Below are 16,745 nucleotides of genomic sequence, written 5' to 3'. Positions count from 1 at the left end.
GAAAAAAAGCCTTACTATACTATGTCGTTTTTTAAGAAAAAAAAGCCTTACTATACTATGTCGTTTTTTAAGAAAAAAAGCCTTACTATACTATGTAGTTTTTTTTACAAAAAAAGCCTTACTATACTATGTCGTTTTTTACGAAAAAAGCCTTACTATATTATGTCATTTTTTAAAGAAAAAAGCCTTCCTATACTATGTCGTTTTCTAAAGAAAAAAGCCTTACTATACTATGTTATTTTTTTTAGAAAAAAGCCTTACTATACTATGTCGTTTTTTAAGAAAAAAAGCCTTACTATACTATGTCGTTTTTTAAGAAAAAAAGCCTTGCTATACTATGTCGTTTTCTAAAGAAAAAAGCCTTACTATACTATGTCATTTTTTTAGAAAAAAAGCCTTACTATACTATGTCGTTTTTTTAGAAAAAAGCCTTACTATACTATGTCGTTTTTTAAAGAAAAAAGCCTTACTATACTATGTCGTTTTCTAAAGAAAAAAGCCTTACTATACTATGTCGTTTTTTAGAAAAAAGCCTTACTATACTATGTCGTTTTTTAAGAAAAAAAGCCTTACTATACTATGTCGTTTTTTTAGAAAAAAGCCTTACTATACTATGTCGTTTTTTTAAGGAAAAAGCCTTACTATACTATGTTGTTTTTTTAAATAAAAAAAGCCTGACTATACTATGTCGTTTCTAAAGAAAAAAGCCTTACTATACTATGTCATTTTTTTTAGAAAAAAGCCTTACTATACTATGTCGTTTTTTTAAAAAAAAGCCTTACTATACTATGTCGTTTTTAAAGAAAAAAAGTCTTACTATACTATGTTGTTTTTTAAAGAAAAAAGCCTTATTATACTATGTTGCTTTTTAAGACAAAAAGCCTTACTATACTATGTCGCTTTTTTAAGAAAAAAAGCCTTTTTATACTATGTCGTTTTTTAAGAAAAAAAGCCTTACTATACTATGTCGTTTTTTAAAGAAAAAAGCCTTACTATACTATGTCGTTTTTTAAAGAAAAAAGCCTTACTATACTATGTCGATTTTACGAAAAAAAGCCTTACTATATAATGTCGTTTTTTAAATAAAAAAAGCCTTAATATACTATGTCGTTTTTTTAAGGAAAAAGCCTTACTATACTATGTCGTTTTTTAAGACAAAAAGCCTTACTATACTATGTCGTTTTTTTTAATAGAAAAAAGCCTTATTATACTATGTCGCTTTTTAAGACAAAAAGCCTTACTATACTATGTCGCTTTTTTAAGAAAAAAAGCCTTACTATACTATGTCGTTTTTTAAGGAAAAAGCCTTACTATACTATGTCGTTTTTTAAGAAAAAAAAGCCTTACTATACTATGTCGTTTTTTAAGAAAAAAAAGCCTTACTATACTATGTAGTTTTTTTTACAAAAAAAGCCTTACTATACTATGTCGTTTTTTAAGAAAAAAAGCCTTACTATACTATGTCGTTTTTTAAACAAAAAAGCCTTACTATACTATGTCGTTTTTTACGAAAAAAGCCTTACTATATTATGTCGTTTTCTAAAGAAAAAAGCCTTACTATACTATGTCATTTTTTTAGAAAAAAAGCCTTACTATACTATGTCGTTTTTTTTAGAAAAAAGCCTTACTATACTATGTCGTTTTTTAAAGAAAAAAGCCTTACTATACTATGTCGTTTTCTAAAGAAAAAAGCCTTACTATACTATGTTGTTTTTTAGAAAAAAGCCTTCCTATACTATGTCGTTTTTTAAGAAAAAAAGCCTTACTATACTATGTCGTTTTTTTAGAAAAAAGCCTTACTATACTATGTCGTTTTTTAAAGAAAAAAGCCTTACTATACTATGTCGTTTTCTAAAGAAAAAAGCCTTACTATACTATGTCGTTTTTTAGAAAAAAGCCTTACTATACTATGTCATTTTTTTAGAAAAAAGCCTTACTATACTATGTCGTTTTTTTAGAAAAAAGCCTTACTATACTATGTCGTTTTTAAAGAAAAAAAGTCTTACTATACTATGTTGTTTTTTAAAGAAAAAAGCCTTATTATACTATGTCGCTTTTTAAGACAAAAAGCCTTACTATACTATGTCGTTTTTTAAAGAAAAAAGCCTTACTATACTATGTCGTTTTCTAAAGAAAAAAGCCTTACTATACTATGTCGTTTTTTAGAAAAAAGCCTTACTATACTATGTCATTTTTTTAGAAAAAAGCCTTACTATACTATGTCGTTTTTTTAGAAAAAAGCCTTACTATACTATGTCGTTTTTAAAGAAAAAAAGTCTTACTATACTATGTTGTTTTTTAAAGAAAAAAGCCTTATTATACTATGTCGCTTTTTAAGACAAAAAGCCTTACTATACTATGTCGTTTTTTTTTTAATAGAAAAAAGCCTTATTATACTATGTCGCTTTTTAAGACAAAAAGCCTTACTATACTATGTCGTTTTTTTTTAATAGAAAAAAGCCTTATTATACTATGTCGCTTTTTAAGACAAAAAGCCTTACTATACTATGTCGCTTTTTTAAGAAAAAAAGCCTTACTATACTATGTCGTTTTTTAAGGAAAAAGCCTTACTATACTATGTCGTTTTTTAAGAAAAAAAAGCCTTACTATACTATGTCGTTTTTTAAGAAAAAAAAGCCTTACTATACTATGTCGTTTTTTAAGAAAAAAAGCCTTACTATACTATGTAGTTTTTTTTACAAAAAAAGCCTTACTATACTATGTCGTTTTTTAAACAAAAAAGCCTTACTATACTATGTCGTTTTTTACGAAAAAAGCCTTACTATATTATGTCATTTTTTAAAGAAAAAAGCCTTACTATACTATGTCGTTTTCTAAAAAAAAAAGCCTTACTATACTATGTTATTTTTTTTAGAAAAAAGCCTTACTATACTATGTCGTTTTTTAAGAAAAAAAGCCTTACTATACTATGTCGTTTTCTAAAGAAAAAAGCCTTACTATACTATGTCATTTTTTTAGAAAAAAAGCCTTACTATACTATGTCGTTTTTTTAGAAAAAAAGCCTTACTATACTATGTCGTTTTTTAAAGAAAAAAGCCTTACTATACTATGTCGTTTTCTGAAGAAAAAAGCCTTACTATACTATGTCGTTTTTTAAGAAAAAAAGCCTTACTATACTATGTCGTTTTTTTAGAAAAAAGCCTTACTATACTATGTCGTTTTTTAAGGAAAAAGCCTTACTATACTATGTTGTTTTTTTAAATAAAAAAAGCCTGACTATACTATGTCGTTTCTAAAGAAAAAAGCCTTACTATACTATGTCATTTTTTTTTAGAAAAAAGCCTTACTATACTATGTCGTTTTTTTAAAAAAAAGCCTTACTATACTATGTCGTTTTTAAAGAAAAAAAGTCTTACTATACTATGTTGTTTTTTAAAGAAAAAAGCCTTATTATACTATGTCGCTTTTTAAGACAAAAAGCCTTACTATACTATGTCGCTTTTTTAAGAAAAAAAGCCTTTTTATACTATGTCGTTTTTTAAGAAAAAAAGCCTTACTATACTATGTCGTTTTTTAAAGAAAAAAGCCTTACTATACTATGTCGTTTTTTAAAGAAAAAAGCCTTACTATACTATGTTGTTTTTTACGAAAAAAAGCCTTACTATATAATGTCGTTTTTTAAATAAAAAAAGCCTTACTATACTATGTCGTTTTTTAAGAAAAAAAGCCTTACTAAACTATGTTGTTTTTTTAATAAAAGAGCCCTACTATACTATGTCGTTTTTTAAGAAAAAAAAAGCCTTACTATACTATGTAGTTTTTTTACAAAAAAAAGCCTTACTATACTATGTCGTTTTTAAAGAAAAAAGCCTTACTATACTATGTCATTTTTTAAGAAAAAAGCCTTACTATACTATGTCGTTTTTTAAGTAAAAAGCCTTACTATACTGTGTCGTTTTTTAAAGAAAAAAGCCTTACTATACAATGTCGTTTTTTAAGAAAAAAGCCTTACTATACTATGTCGTTTTTTAAAGAAAAAAGCCTTACTATATTATGTCGTTTTTTAAGAAAAAAAAGCCTTACTATACTATGTCGTTTTTCAAGAAAAGAAGCCTTACTATACTATGTCGTTTTTTAAGAAAAAAAAGCCTTACTATACTATGTCGTTTTTTAAGAAAAAAAAGCCTTACTATACTATGTCGTTTTTTAAAGAAAAAAGCCTTACTATACTATGTCGTTTTTTAAAGAAAAAAGCCTTACTATACTATGTCGTTTTTTAAAGAAAAAAGCCTTACTATACTATGTCGTTTTTTAAAGAAAAAAGCCTTACTCTACAATGTCGTTTTTTAAAGAAAAAAGCCTTACTTTACATGGTCATTTTTTTAAAGAAAAAAGCCTTACTATACTATGTCGTTTTTTTGGAAAAAAGCCTTACTATACTATGTCGTTTTTTAAAGAAAAAAGCCTTACTATACTATGTCGTTTTCTAAAGAAAAAAGCCTTACTATACTATGTCGTTTTTTAGAAAAAAGCCTTACTATACTATGTCGTTTTTTAAGAAAAAAAGCCTTACTATACTATGTCGTTTTTTTAAAGAAAAAAGCCTTACTATACTATGTCGTTTTTTTAAGAAAAAAACTTTACTATACTATGTTGTTTTTTAAGAAACAAAGCCTTACTATACATGGTCATTTTTTAAAGAAAAAAGCATTATTATACTACGTAGTTTTTAAGAGGAAAAAAAAAGCCTTACTATACTATGTCATATTTTAAGAAACAAAGCCTTAATATACATGGTCGTTTTTTAAGAAACAAAGCATTATTATACATGGTCGTTTTTTAAGAAAAAAGCCATACTATACTATGTCGTAGCTGCCACATTTTTTGTTGGGACTGTGCATAGCCCAATTGCTGTTTTTTCTAAATGTGGTTCCATTTATCCATGATACTTAAACCATTAATGCTTGAATTTACATTTACATTTTTACATACACCAAAAAGTAATCAAAATAAATGGAAATGGAGAAATGCAACAACAACAACAACAACAACATTTAAATGCCAAAAATATGTTTTAATTAAAAAAAATAGAGATTATTGACTTAAGTGAAATAAAACTTCACCGAGGGCCAGTTTAAAGTTGCTTATTGTATATAATACAAAAAAAAGCAAGTGTACAAAACTGAGGACATTTTAAATTTGTAAAGAAGCTCAGTCTGGAGGGAATAGAAAGAGCTTTTACAAACAGTTGCACGTTTGCTTTTGCTGACCCTCAGGCAGTAATGGGCATGTTTTCTCTATAACAAGCAGATCTCTGCGGAGAGCTGTAGCTGCACAGGTCCCGGTAGATGTTGGCCATCTGCTCGGCTGTGACGTCGTCGCACATCTCCATGTTGGCGCAGCACGGCTGAGAGCGCCGTAGATTCACCGCCTCCAGCAGCTGCTGACACTTCACCACCGTGATCTGCCTCAATACAGAGCATCAAGTGATTACGTTGGAGCAAAGTTGAAAAAGAAAAGCTCGCCGTGGATTATTTTCTCACCTGCACGATGATCAGCTTGTTCTTGGCGGCATTGAGATCATGGAGCTCCTCTCCAAAACACAAGGTCACCGTGGGATCAGGAGCTGGAAGCTGACCTTCCTGGTGCAGTTGCAGTGCTGCAGGACAAATTGTGGTGGTTTAGATGATATTTTTGGAGGGAGTTTCCAGAAAAAAAAAATGTAAAAAGGCCTCACCGTGAAGAAATTTCCCAGTGTCAAAAATCTTCACCACAGAGTCCCTCTCCAGTTTACAAGGCACCGGGCTATAATGCGAGTCGGCCAGCCCGCTCCAGAAGACTCTGCTCTGGCAAAGCCTCTTGATGAAAATGCCCTCCTGATTAGCCCTGAGCAGAAGCCCACGCTCCAAGTGGCCCAGGAGCTTTTGGGTAACGTGGCGCTGCCGTTCGAACTCGATGACTTCGGCAGGGGGGAAGTAAACGCTCTGCATGCTGTCCGAGCTGTAAGGGGTCCCACGCCCGAGGTGCTGCTGGGCCGGGGAGATGCGACAGCCTTCGGGATGAGTCACCAACGTGTTGTTCATCAACTTCCCTCCGTAGTAGAAGAAGATCATCATTTGGGAGAATGCTAGAAGATACAAGTATACCACAATGGGAATGTAAAAGAACAGCTAGTCATTGGACCAAAAAAATAGACAAGTGGCTCAACAATTAAAAAAGGAATCCATTTTGGACTACTTAAGTTATTGGCTATCCATTGATGGTAAGAGAAGAACCAGAGTTGCTTCAAAAATGAACAGTTTTTGCCTCAAGTAACTTTGGCGCAATACAAAAAAAACATATACTGTATGTCAACAATGTTTCTACATTTTAAAAGACTTTTTTAAAAATTAATAAACTCATAGGCTGCTACTGACAGTAATAGGTCAATACCAGAGCCAAGTGGATAACGCAAGAGTCCACAAAACCTACCCACACCACAAAGTTATTTATGTGTTGCTGACAACTATGGACGTGGGCAGCAAATTGTGCTAGGCCGTTTCTTGTAAATGCCCACAGTTAAAAGAAGGACACTGCCGTAGTAGGCGGAGCCTGTTGAGATTTTCTAATCAAGGCGACCAGTAATAAATTGTCACGACAATTCACAGCAATAAACTGGGCAAGGGAAACAGGAGGGGCTATCATTAATTAACATCTTACCTTTTTTTCTAAGTATTTGTCACTTAGTTAATAATTTGAAGTACACCCCTTTAAATATATTTCCAACTAATTTTAAATTTGGACATATCTAGCAAGGAATGAGTTAAGGTGAAACCTATTCAAAAAGAGGCTAAATGCTTCTTAGCAGTTTAAGGTGCCTGCGGACAGAAGCACGCTCAAAAACAAATTCAAGATGCAAGTCTTGAAGTGAGAGTTTCTCAGTTGAGAGATTTTTGTAAATCAAAAAATAGGTTTAAAATCTTGGGGGGAATCCTAAAGTGCACCTGTTCATAATACGCATCTTGGTTATGCCACACTTCAGAGCTCAAGAAAGGAGAAGTCCTCAATAACACATAAAAAGATAGATTTGCGAACAATATTTGAGTGATATAGTAACTTTACATTCACATGCAAGTACATTTGTGGAAATGAACACAAAATGATTACCTGAGCCATAAGTGCCAGAAGGTAAGGGATCCTGATGCAGTGAGAAGACTGTAAAAAAACAAACAAAAAACAAATAAATAAAAATGAAAGCTGTGAACACACTAATGGCTTTTAAACATGGTCTTGTGTCATTATGTTGCATCATCCTCAGATTTTTTTATACAACAACAGCTTTATCATCTTAGTCAGCAAAGTTCAACAGGATGTTAGTCAATTCTTCCATTGGAGACTTTGACTGTGCAGCTCACCAACAGCAGAAAAGCGCATTTGCCATTTATTTTCTAGTTTTTCTTACCGTTGGTACTCGTCTGTGGCCAATACTCGGGACTTGTCTGAATCCTGCAACCTTCTTCCTGCATGAGCAATGATAAATATCAACAAAGTAGTACTAACCATGACAACCACAACGACAAGAATGAGCTTGACCTCTTTAATCAGTCCCTCTATGTCTGGAGGACTGCAGTCCAAATCCAAGTTACCAGAGCTGCCGATAGTACCCGCTGACACCATGGAGCTTTTTCCTTCTGTACAACAATGGAAGAATACCCTTAATAATCTACGTTTTGACATTTCAGATGATGAATAATAACATGAGGAAATTTGACAACCATTTCACGATGTTCGAACTTGGCGACAAACTCACGTTTTTGTTCGTCGTCGGGTACGATTCGGTAAACTTTATAAGGCTCCGAGATGTCCAACTGGGAGCGTTCGGTCACCTCCTCGAAATCTGGACTTTTATTGAGTGCGCAACGCAGCCTGGTCTTCCAAGTGGCGGGTTCGGCCTTGTCGCCCTCCTTGAACTTGCCTTTAAACACGGCCCATGCCTGTAGTAAGTGGACAGCCAAAAATGTATTCCAGTTGAATACTACAGCATTGAATTGATGTTTTCTCCATAATTCCCATTAACGGCGATACACGTCAAATGATTCGTCTGTCACCAACAATGGGATTGAATGAGATTTTCCACATGGCCATGTAGAGTGAAAGATCACACTACTACTATGATGACGTGTATTTCCCATATAATTCTATTAGAATAAAATCTGTTGAAATTGTAGTGAAAGTACCGACCTTGAAAATGGATGCGTCTATTTCTTGATTGTAATCCTGTTTCCCCGCGTGTTTCCATGGAATTCGGAACATAATTCGGTTTCCATCCTCCCACAGGAGGCCCGCATACTGTCCACTCTGGATCTGCTCAATCAGCCACTGCTTGAGTCTGCGACCTCCCGAGTTCGACATCGTAAAATGTACTTGCTACGCAAAAAGTGGAATTGAAAAAAAATAGTTATTTGAAAGAAAATCAAAATAGAACGAAAAGCCAAAGTAAAGGCACTTACGAGTCAACGTTGAGACGTTCATAAATGTTTGCTCGGTCCTCAAACGTTCTTGTCAAGTTTATGTTGTGAATGGTCGTGACGGAGTTGACGTCACGAGGATTCCACCAATCGCCGTTGACTTGTCTCGACAGGCTCCGCCTACTACTACTGTAGTCCTTCTTTTAAATGTGGGCATTTACAAGAAATTGCTGCCCACGTCAAAAGTTGTCAGTCACACGCATCTTGTGGCGTGGGGATTTTCTTGTGTGTGGACCCCAGCATTACCCACTCTGCTCTGGTAATTTAGCTATAGGATTGAGCCATTTCCTTAGTTGGGGGCAGGTGAGGTCCTGGCAATTTCCCGTTTGGGTAAACGGAGATTGAGATGTTAAAATTCATTTAAACACTGTATCCCACGGGAAACTGAATTAGATGAGACAAGTAGCACACTATCAGTTTGGGGAATATGTAGAAATAGAATTCTCTTTCATGGGGATCCTGAAAAGTGAAAGAAAACATGAATATTCAGGAGAGCTAAGGTTAAAATGAAGTTTACTTACCAAAAACCAAGACAGCAGCACACAGAGTCAACACAAGCCCATTGGAAACAATAACCACCAACACGAATTACCTAAATCAACCGAGCAGCAGCAACACTTTAAATGCACATTTACAATCATTTGATTGTGTTAACGACGACCACCAAATAACACCCATAACTCTGCATCCATGCCGTTTACATTGGACAGGAGGCCCAAAGACAGCTTTACCTCGAAATACAAACAAATCAGGGCCAATCAAGGCAATACATGAAGCCCACAACCTGGAAACTCGCCGACCAATCAGCCACACGGTGCATTTAGGGACATCCTGTAAAAATAAAGATCCATACATCAACTCTGCTTTCAGAGATTGAGTTTACACACTTAGAGTAGGCGAAGACATTTAATCACTCGTCTATTAGGATGCGACAGTCGTTTCTGACCACCATAAAAAAAATTCCAACTCTCTACGACGATGCACGGTTTGGACAAACATAGTCTGAGAATCTTATAATATCCATCCATCCATAAATTACGCTTTATACGATTTTAAGAAAAACACAAATACAAAATTGTGCAATTAAAATGCTTGGCATGTATACTGTACCAATAAAATCCCAAGTAAATCATCTGCAAACACTAAAAATATTCATCAGAGCTTCATTCGATTCAGGAAGATGATTGTTTGGCCTTTAAAGATCCTTCATTAAAACTTTGAATTGTATAGTCAATAACACCGTTTATACATGAATTAAATGAACATGTTTATTTTCACCTTATTCTTTGACATCAAATCACTTAAAATCGATGTAGTCGGAGGTCTATAAGGCAAATGTTTAAGGCAGCTGAGCATATGACATTAAAATGGAAGCACAGGTGACGTCATCATGGCTAAGGTGCTGAGGTTTCCAGAGTAAGGTCTCTGAGAGGAGATGGTGAGGTGCAAGGACTGAGGTAAGACGAAGCCCTACCTGAATCGACCCATTACGAGAGGAGTAGCATGAAGTATAAATTAAGTATTTGGGGTGTTGATTTGCTGCTAGACTTGAGGGGCTTTCAGCTACTGCCATCGGGGTCAGCTGGAAGCGAGCACAGGTCTGTGTCCCGTTTTATCCGGCGGTGGTCTCCGGCTTCGTTCTGATGCTCCTGTTGCTCCGTAAACTGCTTCAATAGGGTGGCCACGTGCTCCTGGTCCTTAAACGGATTGGCTTGGAAACTGGACTCCAGCCACGCCCGGTACTGTGGGTATATTGGGGTAACTCAACATTCCTTCAATTTCAATTAACACGGAGAGAATCACCACTTTGTCTTACGTCACTGCATCCTTTCATCATATGTCAAATGATTGTTTCATGTTTTAGAGTTTTACAGTGGTGGATGTGTTAACCTTCCTTGATTGTCAAGTCAAGATTTTCACTTCCTTAAACATTACACAATTACAAATTACTGGTGAGTTTTAAGTCATTTGAAGTTTTGCTTTCAATGTTTCAATTCTTTCAACATGTGCATGGCAATTAAAACTGTTACTAGGAACTTTGTAAACTGCCTGTCAGGAGAATAAAGAATTTATGATAGCAACTGTTTGAAAGATTTGAGGTTTTTTTTGTCCTAGAACAGGCTTTTACACATAACTTCTGCGGCAGAGCCCTACGTGAGAAATAGATTCATCTTATTTCCGAAGGTATTTTTCCAAACCCGCCTCAGCCTTTGCCCTTTTAAAAATTCTCTCACAAAATTCTGTTTTATAAATGCATTCACTCTCGATTTTTCAAAAACAAATACAGTGGTTCCTCTATTTATGAGATTATTTGGTTCCAGAACTTGTTTTGTAAATAGGTTTTTTTCATAAGAAGGGCAGCATTTTACATTGAATTAATGACCTGAAAAATTTGTGAGTTGAAGCTTTTGTAAGTAAAGGCACCACTGTCGACGCAAACATGCTGTTTTTTAAAGTATAATTAAGTGACGTCATTCGGCTCTGCCGAAAGAAGTGGTCGCACTGGTAAACATCTTGTATAGTATATACCTCTGAGACTTGTGTTGTCTGGTACTCCTGCAGCTGCTCTTGGAAGCCACAGTTGGGTCCGACAAAAGAGCGGACGGCCTTGACTGCTGTGAGACACTCATCCCAGCTGTAGTGGGTGACGGTCATCAAGTAAGCGACTACCATGGTTGTACTGCGCGACACACCTGCAAGACTGAATGGTTGAGAAAATGAAGTGTCATGTTTCAGGATTTATCTCAATTTGACCTGCAACTATTAAGACCTAACACCAGAGCTAAATCACGTCAATGATGGCGTACCAGTGAACAAGACACGCTCCACCATTCAGGCGACATTCGTGGATGAACTGGATGCATTCTTTAAAATGTTGCAACCTGTAAAATAAACCCAAATAATTGAATTAATCATTTACACTGGACAACACCTTATTTTGTTTGTTTGAGGTCTGACAGCTATTTTTAAAAGGGACACATTGCACTTTGTATATATGACCATCTAAAAAAACATAAAATAGAATATAGATAAAATGTCTGCCCCTATGTCGGGTAGCGACTTCTTGCAAATACAGGCTTTTAAGCCATGTTTACACGATGACATTCTAAAAAAACGGCACAAGTGGCGTTTTGATACTTTAATTTCAGGATCCAAAACTGTTTTCTGTTCCCTCTTATGTCAGGTATTTGTGACTATAGATGTTTTCTTTCAAAAAATGAAATATTTAATACAAAATTCAATGGAAAGACAAGGCTGCAATGTTTTTAAGACTATTATGATTTTCTGAAACGTATGTCTAGTTGTGTGCATACAGTGGACAAAAAAAGCACTTTTTAAAATTGTTGCCTTGTGTTATAATCAAAAGTGCTCCTATTGTACATTAAATCAGGAAGTGGCCGCAATTGACAGGTAGTATCCTACCATATAATATCATCAAGCTAAAAATAGATGACCAATTAAAGGAATTGAGAAAAAGCAATCTTGAACTGAAACTACAAAAACTAGGCTCAAACTTGGTGTTTTCAGATTGTAAAACTGGGATACGCCAAACACATAATGACTTAAAGATAGTCAAACTCTTATTAACGGAGACACTATTTTGCCATAGATAATTGTCCCGACTCGGCTTGGGAAATACTGCTGGAACAGTGTGGTAGACCAGAGAGCACAACAAAACAATGGAAGTATATTTTGCTGTGTTCCATGTATAAAACAACAACTTAATTAATTCTCACCCGTGTGGAAAAAAAAGGAACCACAAGCCTCAAATGTTTTGGAAAAATAGTGAAGTTAACTAAAGACACAGACTAATGGGTTCTTGTTGTGGATGATGATCCCCCTTACGGAGAGTCTGGTAACACTGATAGTGTTTCACAGAATCAAGAAGTAGGTGGCTGATATAGCAGACTCTTGGGACCAGCTGCTGGTTACTCAACAGCAGGCAAAGTAACAGTCGCCGGCTAAAATAAACTTCTTCCGCAGACCCAAAGTCCACTTCAGAACTTGTCACCTCAGCACTTTGTTGTGTCTTCCCAGCATCGAGACTTCCGCTGATCTTGTTTAATATGCAGAAATGTATCTTGTGACAGAGAATTTTGGTTAAACTGGCTGAATCTGGTAAAAATCCTCAAAACAACTCAAGATCTGACGATAGTGCTGAATTAAAATATCCTAGGAAAAATCTCACACTAATGTGGAGTGCACTCATTCATTTCAAATGAACGAGGATTTTTACCAGACAAATGATTTGTAGTCTTTTGTCCCCCGCATCAGAGCTAAAGTGGAGTGGAATTTTTATTATACCAACCAAAGGGTTCCATAAATTTAAGGGGATATGTCTAGAAATAGTGATGTCTCAGCATCTGTATCAGGACCTAACACAGCTATTTGGTCACAATTTCCAATCCGATCCAGTATTAATGTGTTTTAAGCACCATTGTGATTTTTCTGTGCAGTAATTCAAACCATTAGACAAACTTTTCTTTCGTAACTAATGATATCAACGGAGCATTCTGTAATATTTGTAAACAGAGCATTTCTTGAGGAAGTATGGATACAAATACATTTTAAATACAAAAAAAGGATTTGATGAGCTAATCATTTTTTTTCAGGTGTGGTAGAGGAGGGAGATATGGAAAATAGAGCGGATAGTTGCTCTCGAGGACCGGAGTTGGCCACCCCTGCTCTAGTGTGGAATTTACGGTTTTGACACTATTTGCTGGTTGGTGGGGCGGCAGTTAGCTTTGCCAAGCGCATCAGTCAGAGTCGATATTGTGACAGAGAGGGGATCATTAAAGCATTGGGTGGTCAAAGGCAACAGCCAGATGTCACTGGGGTTTCCTTCCTCTGCTGCCTGAGGGAAGGTGCGTGATTGCAACATTGTAAGGAGGTCACACCTATCCAGGCTACTCAGCAGCATCTATCCAAGCTACAAATCCTTATTTCTTTTCTACTGACAGAATCATCATAATATTTTTGTGCATAAAATACGACATTTACCAGCGCATTTTTCATTGTACAGTTCTGAGCAGCCGTCAAACAGGATTTGCACATTTAGAAGACGCTCAAGAGCCAAAATGAGTCATGCTTGAGTGTCGTGCACAGAAGCTATGCCGAGAGGAACTCTTCATAACTTTTTAACACTCATTTTATATCATATTAAGCACTAATTTTAGGAATCTGTTGTGACAGCGTGGGAAAGAAAAATTAGCTTTCTGGAAATACTCTCAGATAGTACGAGGTGATGTCAAATTGTGTCAAAACTTCTATCTTGCTATTATGTTTGAAGTGATTAGAGAGTAAGTTAATTTAAAAAATCGTTTTAAAAATTACATTGACTTTTTTTAATAAAACCAAAAATCTTTTTTTTTTTAAATTTACAAAAGGGTATTTCAGTTTTTATTTATTTTAAATGTATTTTTATTTACATTTGCTCATTACGCTGTGAGTCATGGGACTACAGAAACGGTGGAGGACTAGCTCATGAAGATTTCAACACCAAGAAAATGACTCGTGGAATCAACCCATCAAGTATCGTTCATAAAAACCAATCAAAAAACAAAATTATACTGGATTACTACAAAATGACTGATTTCCCCATCCATATTATGGGTGATCAAATGTGGCTAATTGAAAAAGGTTTTCACAATATATAATCTTTCCTTCAATCATCGAGTTTTCAAATGTCAGGATATTTTAAACTTTATGAAAATGTCATAAAGTTGAAGGTTGCCTGAGGTATGATACTTACAAGTTCTGGGAGGAAGCATCAGCTGCATGAATACAAAGGTAGGTCTTGTCCTGCAAATCATTACCAAATAAAAAATACTAATCAGAGCAAATATTGCAAAGCCCACAGTAAGTTTTGTAAAAGAAATATTGCATTTCGTTATTTATCACGCGTGTTCCTTGCAGAATACTCTTTTACAACTACTTTTACTACAATTCAAAAACATAGTCATCTGAATGTGTCAATAAAAATGGAACATGAATAAGTTTAATTTAAGTTTGCGGGATTTAATAATGGCATGACTTTTGCTCTTCATAAAATACAAGTTAAAAAGGTCAACCGTCTAACCCCAAGGCCACTTTTGCACCAATTATAACTCATCACTTCCCTCTGCTGACCAACAAAAGACATCACATTTTTAAATACATGATAGAAAACATTCACCCATTAATTTTCCGTTCTGCTTATCCCAGTCAACTACGGACCCCAGGAGGGGGACACCCTGAATTGGTGACCAGCCAATCGCAGGGCACAAAGACACGGACAACTATTCATCCTCACACTTATACCTGCATGTTCAACTAGCCTAGCATGCATGTTTTTGGGATGTGGGAGGAAACCGAAGTACCCGGAGAAAACCCATGCAAGCCCAGGGAGAACTTGCAAATTCCAGTCCATTACAAAATCAGATCTGGGTGTATTTGGTTAATAAGGTGAGAGTTGGCAGTTCTTCTCTCGCACTAACCTCAAATACAGGTCTGGCATTGTTATACACAGAGAGGATGTGGGTGATGCCATTCTCTGACAAGCTCTGCCGGTTTTCTGCATCTGAGCAAAAGACAGAAAAGTGAAGGCGCTCCTTTACTGATAGATCATCGTGTAATAATAAAAGTTCATGTAGAATTGTAATTCCATTGAATGAATTCATCGTGCTGAGAAGATATATACCAAGCAAGATACCACTGTTCTGTTTGTCATGTAAAAAAATATATAAAAAATCACAGCAAAAACAGGACAATAAAATGAAGTGTGGCAATAACAAAACAAGGACATTTCCTTACCTCTTATATTCCCAAGGTAAAGGCCGTCAACGACCTGTGAAGCAAATGTCACAGACATGTTATACTCCTCTTCGTGTCTACATGATAGTTAGGCTTCGTACAGTTCCCCTAAAAAGGAACACATGTCCTGAGGTCAGTCTGATCGGATTTGAGGCTTAAAGCTTAAGAAAACATCGCGAGAAAGGCAACATTCGCCTCAAGGACATACAAGGCCTGAAGCACTGAAGCGATATTCCCAAGAACAAGTGATGAGAGTAAAGAATTTTTTACTCCAATACAGTAGCTCTCCTATTTAAATTACGCCCATAAAACTTAGCTCCCCAAATACCAATAAGATCACGGATATTCAAGTTCCGTGGAAAAGTAAGCAAAGTCATCTAAAAAAAGGAAGGGCAAATTATCACCTATTTTGAAAAAAAAATATTGAGGGGGAAATGCATAAGGATTAAAGATAATAGAAACTTGGAAAGATTAAAAGCAAATAGAAAAATCGGCTATGCTAAAGTACAGGAACATGATGTCAAATATATTTATTTGTTCCCCATTTGAGTCATCGTTCAAAGGTCAGGTGAGTCTAGAATTTGACATTTGGTGGGTTCGATCCACAGAAAGGAGTATTACATGGAGATGTTGGTCAAAGTGAGGGGGCTTGGAGTTGAATGTGCAATGAATACCATTTAATATAGTTGCGCTACATGTTTCAAATAGACTTTTCATTTTACAAATAGTTTTAAATGCAGTTTGCCGTGGTAAGAAAAAGTTTGGCTAGATAAGCCCTGTTTGTACTTAAGAATACACTAAAATTGATTGACTTTGAATACAAATTCTACATGGTAATTATGGAACATTTAGTGTTCCCTTGCAGTTCCATCTCAACTGTTCCTTAGCTATTTTTTGTTTATTTTCCAGAGGCAAACCCAATACACATATTTAGAATGTCATGCAACGTTATCAAAAATAACACGGCATGGACTAGGGCGGGCGTAAACTGCTCAAATCTGTCGTGATTCCCAACAGGAGTAAAAAGAGTGTTTTCCATAGCCACATGAAAACAGCTTTAACCTACCTTATTCATTCCATTGCCCATGAGTGCTAAGTCGTTCTGTTTACCGTGAAAATGATCTGAGGAAGGAAAGGTCTCTTAACACGGACTGTGGCTACAAAACACGAGGCGAGGCTACACTTTGACTTATTAAACTGCATTTACATATGAACAGTGCGATTGAATTACAGAAGCTAAAAAAATAAAGAATGTGTTACAGACATGCATCCAACAATTCCAACTTCCAACATGTATTGCCGTCTTCCGGATTGTTTTGACGTCACTATTTCATCCGGTAAGTGACGTCATATTAAGCGACGTTTCTACGACTTAAAAAAAACCCGCGATCATCGTTAATCGTATCCCTGTCTAAAAACTCTCAATTTCAGATTGATTTCAGGTCCTCTATATTGTTAAGAAAAAATATTTACCAATGTTAAAAT

At 35.4% G+C, this 16,745-nt stretch overlaps 2 protein-coding genes across 5 annotated transcripts; both read right to left on the bottom strand.

The window, feature by feature from the left end:
- Positions 1-5,014: 5,014 nt before the first annotated feature.
- irf8 (interferon regulatory factor 8) lies at positions 5,015-9,139 on the bottom strand. The gene is made up of 10 exons (XM_077589287.1): positions 8,990-9,139; positions 8,451-8,927; positions 8,182-8,367; positions 7,751-7,934; positions 7,534-7,631; positions 7,403-7,460; positions 7,108-7,155; positions 5,699-6,088; positions 5,505-5,620; positions 5,015-5,425 (listed from the first exon to the last, which is right to left on the bottom strand). Exons 3-10 carry the CDS (start codon positions 8,350-8,352, stop codon positions 5,234-5,236), a joined length of 1,257 nt encoding a protein of 418 aa, XP_077445413.1. The 5' UTR covers positions 8,353-8,367; positions 8,451-8,927; positions 8,990-9,139; the 3' UTR covers positions 5,015-5,233.
- dusp22a (dual specificity phosphatase 22a) lies at positions 8,965-16,598 on the bottom strand. 4 transcript variants are annotated; one of them, XR_013297376.1, is made up of 8 exons: positions 16,327-16,591; positions 15,261-15,368; positions 14,945-15,027; positions 14,221-14,270; positions 11,276-11,350; positions 10,998-11,169; positions 9,943-10,210; positions 8,965-9,299 (listed from the first exon to the last, which is right to left on the bottom strand). XR_013297376.1 is itself a non-coding variant. In XM_077589329.1 (8 exons), exons 2-8 carry the CDS (start codon positions 16,345-16,347, stop codon positions 10,028-10,030), a joined length of 618 nt encoding a protein of 205 aa, XP_077445455.1. In that variant the 5' UTR covers positions 16,348-16,382; positions 16,525-16,598; the 3' UTR covers positions 9,361-10,027. The 4 variants fall into 4 exon arrangements, 3 of the variants coding, with proteins under 3 accessions (XP_077445455.1, XP_077445437.1, XP_077445447.1); XM_077589329.1 differs by lacking the exon at positions 8,965-9,299 and having other exon boundaries at positions 9,361-10,210; positions 15,261-15,294; positions 16,327-16,382; positions 16,525-16,598; XM_077589311.1 differs by lacking the exon at positions 8,965-9,299 and having other exon boundaries at positions 9,361-10,210; positions 16,327-16,382; positions 16,525-16,567.
- Between the last annotated feature and the right edge of the window lie 147 nt (positions 16,599-16,745).

Source organism: Stigmatopora argus, chromosome 2, assembly GCF_051989625.1.
Source record: "Stigmatopora argus isolate UIUO_Sarg chromosome 2, RoL_Sarg_1.0, whole genome shotgun sequence".
NCBI classification, from domain to species: domain Eukaryota; kingdom Metazoa; phylum Chordata; class Actinopteri; order Syngnathiformes; family Syngnathidae; genus Stigmatopora; species Stigmatopora argus.
The sequence above is the reverse complement of the archived record's forward strand: the minus strand, read 5'-3'. Positions and strand labels throughout refer to the sequence as shown.